General features: G+C 40.9%; 1 protein-coding gene across 1 annotated transcript; it reads left to right on the top strand.

Moving 5' to 3' along the window:
• The first annotated feature begins 1,549 nt into the window (after positions 1–1,549).
• Positions 1,550–10,190, top strand: CLEC12B (C-type lectin domain family 12 member B). Its single transcript, XM_049625053.1, has 6 exons — positions 1,550–1,979; positions 3,598–3,696; positions 5,511–5,729; positions 6,238–6,392; positions 6,569–6,684; positions 9,736–10,190. Exons 1-6 carry the CDS (start codon positions 1,889–1,891, stop codon positions 9,884–9,886), a joined length of 831 nt encoding a protein of 276 aa, XP_049481010.1. The 5' UTR covers positions 1,550–1,888; the 3' UTR covers positions 9,887–10,190.
• Positions 10,191–13,056: the final 2,866 nt, after the last annotated feature.

The raw sequence follows: 13,056 nt of genomic DNA, 5'->3' as shown, positions 1-13,056 counted from the left end.
GGCCCTCCTCCTCCACCTTCAGCCAGCAATGTTGTCTCTCTCTGACTGAATCTAAGAAAGGTTCTCCACTTTGAAGGGCTCGTGAGCTTAAATTGGGCCCGGCAGGTAATGCAGGATAACTTCTTCATCTCAAACTCTGTCACCTTGGTCACATCTGCGATCCCTGTTGCCATGCAAACTACTCTATTCAGAGGTTCTGGGAGGGGAAGGTGCACATCTTTGGGGGAGGACTGTTATTCTGCCTTCCACAGGTTCTCCACAACAATTATTTTTTCAAATATAAATTAGTGAATTTTTATAAGCGATGATGGGATTAGAAGTAAATGCCGTGCCTGGAGTCTGATGCCGATGAACTAAATGAACAACTGTAGGTGAGAGGTGCTGTTTTTTTTCTCATGTTCTTCCAGATAATAGCCAGAACACTTGCTATATCAATTGTCTGCTTTGGGGCCCCTGGGTGGCTCGGTTGGTTAAGTGTTTGATTCTTGACTTCGGCTCAGGTCATGATCTCACAGTTGGTGAGATGGAAACCCATGTTGGTCTCTGGGCTGACAGCACGGAGTCTGCTTGGGATTCTCTCTCTCTCTCTGCCCCTCCCCCACTCTCAATCTCAAAATAAATAAATTAATTTAAAAAAATCGTCCACTTTCTTGCTCATAGGATGTTGTTGAAACAAAGTATCACAGTGAAATCTTTGTGCAGTGGGTTGACTTCAGTTTTACTGGAAACACCTTTTCAGGGCATTTTGAGTCCTAAGAAAGAGAACATAGAGCTTGGTTATTTTATCAAGTTATTTTTAAGATGAGATGTATATAACTTGTAGCTCAAAGAGGCTTCAAGGCATAAAGATTCTCTAGACATTCCCCATATGCAGTGGTCCCCGTGACTACCCAGCACTGTTTGTTCTTCCGGTTGCCCCAAACTCCAGTCTTCGAAATTTTCAGACCTGAAAGATGGCATATATTCTCTAGGAGTTTTAGCTGCCCCACAACAACGACTGTTGGCTGCCCGCAGGTTAAAAACCGACTAAATAAACAAATTAAAAACAAAACCAAAAGCACCACACCATGAGCCAGCCCTTTTGTCCCCAGAATCTGCCTGCTTTCTTTCACTATCCCGGAACTCCTGGTAGTTGCTTTTTAAATCTTGTCCTGAGTATTAGTTGTTATCTCCAGAGGGATTATTCTGTTTGGAATTTAGCCACGCCAGAGGGACCTGCCATGGGTACGCAGTTTTAACAGCTATCAATTTCTTCTTTATGTTCCATTGCTAGTACTGCCACTCTCCCCTCTCCACAATCTTTCTCTGTCACACACACACACACACACACACACACACACGTATTTCTTAAAACAGCAGCTAAATGTGGTTGGTCTTTACCTACACAGTTTTTTCTGTCTTGCACATTCTATCTGATATGAGTGAGTATAAACCAGATCCAATGTCTTCATACAGGCTTAGCTGGTCTTTGACACATGTAAACACGACAGTCGGACCCTTTACTGAAACATTCAGATCCTCTACCTGAGGATCATGGGAATTCCCCCAGGAAACCGCCATCCGGGCTCTGCTTCCAAGTACCCCTACTGCTTCACAAGAAGCAGTGCAGAAAGAACAGACGGATTGAGATCTTTTTTATTCTGGTTTCTAAAGAGAAAGGTACTTGACTTCTCTTTCTACACACACACACACACACACACACACACCAAACAAAAACGAAAACAAAAAACTGATTGTCATTCTGTCCTTACAGAGGGGCGGTGGGGTGTGTCTTGGGTCAGTAGAATGTGTTTATAAAAGCTCCCAGCCTTGAGAAGAACACCCTGCTCCTGAGCCTGAAGACATTGCAACATTAATTGAGTAATTTACAGTAGCGTTTTCTTCTACAATGTCTGACGAAGTGACTTACGCGACACTCACATTTCAGGATTCTGTTGGAGCAAGAAATAACCGGGATAGAAATAACCTAAGGAAAAGAGGTAGGAGTTCAGAGACAGCAAGATGTTGACCTTGGGGGATGCACAGGTGTTAAATGCTTTGAGGTCGATGCTAAGGAGAGGTGTGCTGCAGAATCTCTGAAACGGAGACAAAGTTGTGGGATGCATTAGTGGAATGAATGTTCCCAATTTGGGGGAGAAAACACGTAGCTTCCAAGATCTCTTTAAACGTGTGGTATCACTATGTTTCTTGAAGCTCTGTGCCATAGTGAAACATATTGGATACGAGAGAAATCGAATTTGGGGATTAATGGATTTCTTTTTAAAAGTGAAGTCGTGATATTGACACCTTGTGAGAGATGCCAGGCAAATATTCTTTTAGAAGTCAGATGGGAGGCTTCTAAAATAGAGAAAGTGGAGGAAATTTCTCTTTTCAAAGGTACAAATAACTGAAAAGAAGAATGGGAAGATGAGTGAGTCAGAAATAGACAGGAGATCATTTCTGTTTTAGAAGTTTAAAAAAACTGTTTTTAGAAAGTGGAAATTCCCAGTATAATTCGTACAGTTGAATCAATAACAGTATCTGTATAGTATTTTATATGCATTATATCATATTTTTATCAAAATATAATTGTGAAGTAAATGGAATAATATTAGCAAAGCTGAGGCTGAAAAAAACTAAATGGTTTAGCCAAGTTCCTACAACTAGTATGTGGAGTCCAAATTCAGTTCTAGTCTTCAGCTCATTCCCTTATCCCTTGTTGGAAGAAATATAAATCTCTGTGGTCAGGAATCCAGGTTAGTATATCAGACTATATTCTTAATTTTCAATAATCTGTTGACAGTTCAGGTTGTTGCCTAAATCATCTGATATATAGGAACTACTTTCTCCTCTTTGGATTTATTTTTAAGTGTGTGTGTGAGTGTGTGTGTGTGTGTGTGTGTGTGTGTGTGTGTGCACGCGTGCGTGTGCATGGTATTAGGGCAATATGCAAAGAGGAAGGGAGTAGGTTTGTCATGGGGTCTAATAAAACTGGTTATACATTTTTGTTTATTTGTTTGTTTAAGTTATATCTGTAATCCTGGAGATAAAAGGAGTTGTGGTTGTGCTGTATGTGACAGTGCACCTAGAAATTTGCATTAATCTGTCTGAAAATGTTGGGCTAGATGCCGTTAGATTCTGAATAAAGAAATATCATAGGTTAGACTACACATTAGTTTTGCCTTTCATTCAGAATTCATTCATTACCTACCAGATGCTAAATAGAATGGACAATTGATAAAAATAAAATCCACAATAATCCTAGCCTCGGGGAGGTTTTGTAACCTCAAAAACTTGAGGTCTCCCCTATTGTCCGGATCATCCAGAGAAGCATTTTTCACCACATCTCATACATCCATTTGGTAACCTTAAAGAAGGGTGTTCGATGATATAAAACACAAACCTAAAAATTAGGAGACACTCTTAAAGGGAAAGAGAATGGTGGGAAGAGAAGTGGGGGAGCACTGATGGTAGAGATCTTACCGCACATCATTTTAGGTATTTTTGAGAAAGTAAAGAGAGAAAGAAGAGGGAGATTTTAGGAAGCTGGGGAAGCTTCCTAAGTGTGAGAAATAAAAACTCATGTGCAACTACAATTTCTCTGTTGGCTTTCTTCAGGGTGTCCAGCTCCTTCCCCCATCTGGCGCCTGGCTGCCCTGAGTCTGTTAACTCTTTGTCTGATGCTGCTGATTGGGCTGGTGACGTTGGGGATTATGCGTAAGTATATTTTCATCAAACCCAAGAAAGGCGATTAGGAAACACATTTGTAAACTATGCAGACTCAGGTTTGACAATATTATATGATCACATCTCTTTCATTCTTCCAAGTCTCTAAGCTCAACAACCAAGGGACAGACTTTATGATTATGAGGATTTTGGAAATGGATTTTATCCATTCCTCTTAATAAACTAGACTGGATTATGAACACAGCTTTTGTTTTTCTCTTTATTCGTTGGAATGGGGAGCTTCTTTTCTGCATAGATGCACATCTACCTATTATCCCAGTGGTGACCAATAGAGAGCCAACGGAGGTGGACTCAAGGAAAAGCATGCCGTTTCATTCACCCCAAAGACTTAGTACAAGACTGGCTTAATCTGCTCACTCAAGACCTTTCTAGTGTAGAAACAGCCTGCCTGCTAGAAATGAAAAAGAGATAAAAACAAAGAGGAGAAGTTACCTGGGGGACCTTACCCTGTATATAGAAAGTTGAACCACCTCTGCGTAACAATGGAAGTTCCAGTCCCAATCACAATAGCCCCCCAAAAAAGAGTATTCCCTTGGTTCTGACCCATCCTTGAACCGTCAGGGTCGGACAGGATAGGGAGTTGTGGACTAACATTAAGTGGAAGAACATCCTGAGAATACACACTTTGTAGGGTGTCGTTAAGTATATGATAGACAGAGCAGTATTCCCTTTCAGGGGACTTGCAGGCAAGAAAGTTTATTTTCTGGAGGATGCTAGCACCTTCCATGCTACTTTCTTTCATTTTTACATGTGGAAGATTTCATGGGTAATTAGAATTTAGACATAATGATTTGAACATTTAACTAGGAGCTAATGATGTGGCTTTAGCCTTTTTTCTTTTTAGCCTTCTTTCTTTTAGAAAGAAACATGATGTTCTAGCAGCAGTAACAACTATTCAGTAGCCAATCATTAGGGATTAGCAGTTGATCTTCTACAATGATGTATATTTTAAAAATGAAGATGCACTGATGCATATTCATTGGTTCACTATAGACGGGTGAAGTCTTTTTTTTTTCCTGAAGGGCAGTGACTCTTAAATTTATTGTGACGATGAATCACCTGAGGTGCTAATTAAAGAGGCCGATTTTTATGGATCCAGCGCCAGAAATAGTCTAGTGTGGCATTAAAATATGCATTAAAAATATTTATTTATTTTAAGAGAGAGAGTAGGGGAGGGGCAGAGATGGAGAGAGAGAACCCCAAGCAGCCTCCCAGGCTCCACACTGTCACTGCAGAGCCCTGCACAGGGCCCGATCTCGCGAACCGTGAGATCATAGATCTGAGCTGAAATCCAGAGTTGGACACTCAGCTAACTGAGCTACCCAGGTGCTTCTAAAATCTGCATTTAAAAAAAAAAAAAACAAATATATGGATGATTCTGATAAAAGTGGTCTTCACACCATAGCTATTGCCTTAAAGGATTCTGTTCCCATGAAAACACCAATTACATGAACCAACTCCAAATAGGAAAAAAAAAAAAAACACACTAGACGAATGGCAAAATGACTGGCATTGCCTTAGATGAAATATCAAAGATATATAATCATTAATTCATTCATTTAATACAAGTATAATCAGATGCAAAATCTCAATACAATTACAAAGGATGAGCTCCAAACAATTTGGAATAGCAAGGCAATCGTGTGTGCTTCGTCCATGATGCTTCAGTTATTGGGAGCCACTAATACATACGACATGATGTAAGAAATATGGCTGTGTTAAAAGAATTACCCCTGGCTGAGAATAAGAGGATATGTGAACATGTATCCTATTATGTCTTGGAGTTTTGCAGACATCTCATGAAATTAACTCAGATTCAGAGAGATTAAGTCAACTGCAAAAAACCATCCACCAACAGCAAGATAACTTCTCCCAGCAGCTGAACGACTACAGGAATTTTCCCACCAAGGAGGAGCATCTCAAATCCCAGATCTCCAGTCTATTGAAGCGGCAGGAACAGATGGCCATCAAGCTCTGCCAAGAGCTGATCATTCGCACTTCAGGTAATCAGGACCTACCGTCAGGTCAAATCCGTTGCCCCAGTGGGCACTGATCACATGAGCCACCTTGCAGTATGAGAAAGTTATGTTATCCAAAGATTCCTAATGATGTCACCCTAAATTTACAGGGGACAAAGGAAGATAGGAATTTATTTAACATTTCTGAAAACACAGAGGTGAATTTGGGGAGCATCTTGCAGTGATCCCAACCTGGATTCTTCAGCCTCTTAATGTGTGAACCATTTTTAGGTGATCCTGATGTTATAAGAAGTTAAAGTATAGCTGGTAACTCTGAGGCCAGAAGACTGAGCCCTGGAAGGAGAATTTCAATCACTGTTGCCCCAGCCCATAATTGGGGGTGATTTCATTTTCACAGGCTCCTAAAGCGGTATGTTTTCAGAATGCTGGGTCTCAGACCCTATCGTCAAGTTCAATTACTTAGTTCCCAAATCCTTTCCCAGTCATGCCAGGATTATTTAATTTGTGCTAATGGGTGTAATTTCTTTTTCAGACCACAAATGCAATCCTTGCCCTAAAATGTGGCACTGGTACCAAAACAGCTGCTATTATTTTGCAACAAATGAGGAAAATACCTGGATTAACAGTAGAAATAACTGCCTGGACCAGAATTCCACCTTGGTGAAGATAGATAGCTTGGAGGAAAAGGTCTGGCTGAATTTCTTTCCCTGGTTATAGAAATTATTCATATGATGGAAAGTAAATACATGGAATTTCTGACTCACACAGTGGGAATTCGGGCATTTTGAATGAGAATTAATATCTTAACGTCTGCAAACCAGAATGTGGCTCTCCCATGATATTTTCCCCTTTGTCTCTCTCAGGATTTTCTGAAGTCACAGCCATTACCCAAGTTTTCTTTCTTCTGGTTGGGCTTATCATGGGATCCATCAGGAAAGAGCTGGCTATGGGAGGATGGCTCCATTCCGTCTCCATCCTTGTAAGTCTCAACTGTTGGGGTGATGGAGGGCAGGGGGAAAGCAAGCTAAGAATACTAAGAAATGGAACACTAAGAAAATCAATGTTAACTGTAAGAATTATAAATCTAGATACAAAAATAAAAGAGTACAATGTACGAAGAAAAGAGAACTTCAGGAAAAACTATTGAGAGAAAGACTACCTAATTTCATGTATGTGACAAACTCATGGCAAAACACGGAAGCTTTTCTATTAGTTGAAATTTCTTCTTTTTAATTTAAAAAACAAATAATACACTTTGTTTGAAGCAGTTTATAAATATTAGCCCTATGATAAAAGCACTGTTATAGTCCTATTTTAGGGATGAAACAATTGCCATAGAGAGATTAAATAACTTGCCTGAGGTCACTGAGCTCCCAAGTGGCAAAATCAGGACCGAGTGCTTTTGTGATCATGACCTTGGGCTCTCTGCTACCCTGACTGCCCAACACTTACAGTCCAGAGGGTGGTGTTTATCATGGACATACATTAACACATTTATTTAAATTCCAATTGTCAACCACTTTCTAACAGCAAGTATGTCTAAATTGGCGAATCAGTTTAATAATTAGTTTTTTTGATGGAATTTACCAATTAGATTATATGGCAAATGTTTTTCATGACATAAAATGAGCTGAATCCGCACCTTCAAGGTTTTGAGGAAATATTTAGTGTACCTATAGAATACATGATACTTTGAAAATTACAGTTTTTGCAACTATTTAAAGTTGTGAAAAAATAGATGTCAAAAATATGTCAAGGAACACAGTCTTACAAAATTCTCTTAGTGATTACAAATCAAATATTTTGAGGAACACAGCTCATCACAACTATATCAAGACGATACAGTTGTATTTGTACTTTTTAAAAAAATTTTTTTTAACGTTTATTTATTTTTGAGACAGAGAGAGAGAGACAGAACATGAATGGGGGAGGGTCAGAGAGAGGGAGACACAGAATCTGAAACAGGCTCCAGGCTCTGAGCAGTTAGCACAGAGCCCGACACGGGGCTTGAACTCACGGACCACGAGATCATGACCTGAGCCGAAGTCAGCTGCTTAACCCACTGAGCCACCCAGGTGCCCCTGTACTTTTAATATAATACGTGGTATTTGTACATTACATGAAATGTAAGGTCATTTGGCACATTTCTGGGTGTGGTGGGTTTTTTCTCCACCTCCCTTCCCATCAAGTTATTCACCCATTCACCTCACTCCTGTTTTACTCCTTAATGCATGTTGTCCAAATTTCCTTTTTTTAAAAAAAATTTAATGTTTATTTATTTTTGAGAGACAGAGAATGGGCATGGGAGGGACAGAGGGAGAGGCAGACACAGAATCCGAAACAGGCTCCAGGCTCTAAGCTGTCAGCACAGAGACCGATGCGGGGCTCGAACCCACGAACCGTGAGATCATGACCTGAGCCAAAGTCAACTGATGCTCAGCCGACTGAGCCACCCAGGCGCCCCGTCCAGGTTTCCTTAAACTGAGTTATAATCACTCATTTCCCACCAAGGGTACTGTGCTTCAGCGGTGGCTCCCCACATTCCCTGAATAACAAACAATGACAGGTCTCCACTTTTGTCCCCAGATATATGTCATCTTTGTCCATTTCCCACCATTTTGTCATGGTGGGACACACCATGACAATTTTGCGCTCGCTAATGACCACTACCAGTCATATTAAATCAACTAGTCTGGTTTCACATAAATAATCACGGCGAAGAGCATGTGCAAAGTAATAAAAACACAAAGATGAGAGTCACTTCTTTGCAAATGGAGCCATATTGGGCATGAGATGATTACACACTAATCCGGAGTGTTGCTGCTAGACTGAGGGTTTATAGAACGTGCCACCGTACCCTGGGAAGTGCCACTGTTTCCATTTTGGGCTTTACGAAGATGAGTCCCTTCTCCCAAAGGACTTTTCATTATCCCAGGCCCCTCCGCTCACTCCCGGTTAAAATATGGAGGAGATGGTCCCCGCAGCAAGGTAGGGAGTCTGACGTCACTGATGCCCTGAGACTGTGGCTGTTATCACGCAAGGTGCTGGGACTGAGCTTCTGAATCACACAGCCGTTTCCTCCTGAGTGAGGCTAATCTCAGCAAGCGCATAAGCCAAGAGGAAGATTTAGTAAGCCCGGCCCTGAAGCCAGAAAAGAACACTGCAGTTTATGCAGATCATTCGAGTAAAAAGGCACACAGGAGGTTGAGACCGGATGAGCATGATTTGTAATGACGTTATTGAAGGGTTACCACCAATTCCTTACGGAGGTACTAGGGACCGGTATCAGAACCACATCTATGTAGTCACCCATGTTCTCCCTTAACCCTTATCGTGTTCTTTCTTCCTCCTCCACACGTGTGTGTATACATATATACATAACACAAAATTATATATACACAAAATTATATTTGTGCATAATAAAATGTAATAACTGTCCACCCAGAACGTGATTTCACTTGTCTGTTTTCCTTCAAAAAGTTCCAAAGTAAAGAAATCCTAGTACTTCTAATATCATATGTGCTGGGTAGTTTCTACCACGTTAATGGAGAGGTTACAAATTCTCAACCCAGAACTTAAGTATCCTGCTTAAATAATTCTTCCTGGGATTATGATTAACTTGAAATGAAAAACTCAGATATGCCAGCTTGAAGAACTTTGATATGTTGTGGGGATTCCTGGGTGGCTAAGTTGGTTGAGCCTCCAACTTCGGCTCAGGTCATGATCTCACTGTTTGTGAGTTCAAGCCCCTCATCGGGCTCTGTGCTGACAGCTCAGAGTCTGGAGCCTGTTTCGGATTCTGTGTCTCCCTCTCTCTCTGCTCCTCCCCCACTCACACTCTGTCTTTCTCTCTCTAAAAAAATAAATAAACATTAAAAAAAGTAAATAAAAAAAAAAGAACTTTGAGATGTTGTGGAACCAGAAGTCTCTCAAAGTTCAGACAGATGGCTTTCGGTAACTGAGAACACTGAATTATGATCAAATTTCAAATATGAAATTTGTCATTAATTTTAAATGGATGACTTTCCAGATTCAGCCCTAGAGAATACACCCAGATCAACGGATCCAGAGGATGTGCCTATTTTCAGAAAGGAAAGATTTATCTTTCCCGCTGCAGCGCTGAAATTTCTTGGATTTGTGAGAAGACAGCTACATTAGTGAAGATCGAAGATCTGGATTAATACGCATCTTCCGAATTCACCAAGATGTAAGGGACTTGTGATTACGTTCATGTGAAGAAAGAGAAGGCTAGCCGACCACAGCCAAAAACATGAAAAGATGACGGTGTACGTAAACTATCAGGCAAATAAACTTCACAGAACATCCTCTGCTTCATTGTCTGATGGCTTCTGATATGATGTTCTGGTGACTGCTGGGGACCTCGGGGGAATAGCCACTGTATGGCCCTGTTATTCTATCTCAGCATCATTTCACTGAATGTCCTCCCTCAGATAAAAGGCTCTTTTCCTGTTCTGTCATCACACATGCACAAGCGCACAGGGGTGACGTTTGAATATTTAGCAGCCAGAATTGGCATAAGCCGCAGCCCTGGAACAACATTCAGGAGGCCCCGTTGTGACAGAGATCTGGGGATTCTGATCTGGGACAGAGATCTCAGACAGAGATCTGGGATAGGGGTGCTGGCGGCTAGGGCAACAGCATTATACCAACTGATTTGAAAATATTTTAGTATCTTGGCAAATTGTTTGCTCGTACCCTTTGTACGAGCTTTGTCATATAGGTGGAGTAGCACATCATTTAGTATTTATACTATCAGTTTTTTAGATCAGTAATGTTGAGGTTATTGCTTGGGTAATCTGGGTATTAGAAATTGTGTGAAGATAGTAGAACCATTGTGTTCTATTTTTAAGAACTTTCCTGCGGCATAGCTGGTCAGCGTCCCTGCACGGTAGTCGCCGAACATCGTAAATCTAGCTTGAACGTTTTTCTGGGACAAAATTGCTTATTCGGTGAAGGAGATGGTTTTTACTCGCTCCTCATATAATTGCGCAGCTGCGTAGAGGCTCGATAGAATGGTAAACTAACCCACAATACTGATCTGGCCAAACCAGAGATCTAGAATTCACTGGAAAAACTGACATGATCCGAGTTCTGAGCTAGGTGTATTTCAGACTACTTTGACAATCCTTTGAAAGAACGTCACGTTATGGACATCCAGTAGCCTTTTACTCTCTAAAGATTTAAAATTGAGAGCTGATTGAAATGTTACATAGGCACTAACAGAAACTCTAGAACAAAGGAATCAAAGTCTAATGTGAAAATGTAGTGAAAATTATGAGCAAAATATACGTAAGCACAAATTTGGAAACATAATTATTTCATCATAGTTCAAGTGAGCAGGCTTTACTAATTATCATACAGGACTGAAACACAAGTCTAACACAGATTAAAAAGAGCAACTTTACTCTTTTATTTCTTTAGTAGCTTTCTGTCACTGTGATTCACACAAAGACAAAATTATTCCTGAAAGGTCAATGCCTCTGCACCTGACTCCCACACATTTGAGTTTTTCTTTATTCCCCTGGGAAAGATCATTTCTTCTTTTATTCCTCTATTTCTAACCATCGAAAGATCTACTATTAGTGTTAAAATATCTTTGTTGGTTATTTTGTTCCTATCAGGAGGTTACAAGTTTCTCCCCTGGTGTCTTGTATCTTTTAACTCTTATCTCCTGTGCACTCTGACTTTCACCCTCACTGAAAGAGGACGTTTCTGTTTCTGACCTCAAAGTGGCTCTGGAATTTCACCAGATCGTATTGCTCATAGACGTCTCCCCGCTTCCCTGCCATCATGATGTCGTCCCTGGAAGCCTTTGCAGTGGATGAGTAAACCCAAAGGTCTTCTGGAAGATCCTCCAACCCCTTATGTCGGAATAATTTATTCCTTGCTGCTTTCTGATACCTTGGCTTATGTTATGAGACATGCCATATGCCAGGAGTCAATCTCTCTCTCTCCCCACTATTGAAAATTTCTGGGAGATATCACACAACACACACACACACACACACACACACACACACTGTCAAAAGTCCTGGGGAAAGGACATGGTTTGTATTTATTTTGGATAACTGTCCTTCCCTCATTGAAGAGTTATGTAGTTTCCAAAGCTGTCTTCGTGTAAGATTTATACAGGTATTCCCCTTAAAAAGACAGATTCCTGGGCTGCACCTCAGGTCTAAAGACTCAGAATGACTGGAGGGCAGGACTGCGGAATCTGCAAGTTTCACAAACGCCACTGGAGATACTTATTAACTCGGCCTGGATATTCGCCAATGTTTGAATAAATGGCCTCAATACTAGCTTCCCTGAGCAAGCATATTCAAAGGCAAAGGTGGCGGAACCATCCTCAAAGCGAAAACTCTTTCTTTTCTGTCTTTAAAAACATTTTGCTTATTTATTTATTTTTAATTTCATTTTGCCGGCTTTACTGTGATATAATTGACATATAACATTGTATAAGCTTAAGGTGGATAACGATTTGATATATGTATTGTAAAATGATTTCCACAAGAAGTTGGAACATTATTTTTAATGTGTATTTACTTTTGAGAGAGAGAGAGAGGGTGTGCGATCCACGGAGAGGCAGAGAGAGAGAGAGACCGACAGAGGATCTAAGGCAGATAGCAGAGAACCCAATGTGGGACTCAAACTCACGAACCGGAAGCCAAAGGTGGACACTTAACCAACTGAGCCACCCAGGTCCCCCACAGTAGGTTCAGCTAACACATTCATCACCTCAGTGGATGGCTCTTTCTGCAGTGTTAGCAAAATTAGTTTGGTTCGTGCAGGGCGAATTGGGTCAGGACAGGTCCAAATTGGGACAGAAGTAATTACAAACCTCAGCTATTTCATTTTTGTAAGCTCGTCCCACAACTCTTTAATGAGAAGATTGGTTGGGGTGGTCAGGATAGACAGGTAATATGCCATTTGCTTTATCTGGCTTGGTGGACATACTCAGTTTAGCTGTGCGCTGAAATTATACTGAGAAGCTTTGAAGAAACACTGATGCCTGAGATTATTCCACCTCTTAGGACTCTGATATAGTTGATCGGGGGTGTGATTAGGTTATGGAAAAAAGAATTTAGGCTACTCTTAGGATTCTAATTTTCAGCTAGGGTTGAAAACCACTGGACTGAGATCATTCTAGCCACCATTTTGTTGGTGTAGGGCTACCATATTGGTAAAATAGCCAGACGTCCATTATATATGAAGAGAGAAGGTGAGCTAGTCCCATTGGTGAAGAGTCCATGGCCTTGGGACAGTGGGCATGGTGACTGTGATCGGAAGCTAGGGTTGTTGGTATATTTGAGGCTGTATACTGATTGCCCTA

The sequence above is a fragment of the Panthera uncia genome, chromosome B4, assembly GCF_023721935.1.
Source record: "Panthera uncia isolate 11264 chromosome B4, Puncia_PCG_1.0, whole genome shotgun sequence".
Taxonomy (NCBI): domain Eukaryota; kingdom Metazoa; phylum Chordata; class Mammalia; order Carnivora; family Felidae; genus Panthera; species Panthera uncia.
The sequence above is the reverse complement of the archived record's forward strand: the minus strand, read 5'-3'. Positions and strand labels throughout refer to the sequence as shown.

Excerpts from the sequence above, each read along its gene's own strand:
- CLEC12B (XM_049625053.1), top strand. The coding sequence starts at position 1,889 with ATGTCTGACGAAGTGACTTACGCGACACTCACATTTCAGGATTCTGTT. Across the intron at positions 1,980-3,597 it reads AAATAACCTAAGGAAAAGAG|GGTGTCCAGCTCCTTCCCCC; the intron begins GTAGGAGTTCAG and ends GGCTTTCTTCAG. Across the intron at positions 6,685-9,735 it reads TCCATTCCGTCTCCATCCTT|ATTCAGCCCTAGAGAATACA; the intron begins GTAAGTCTCAAC and ends ATGACTTTCCAG.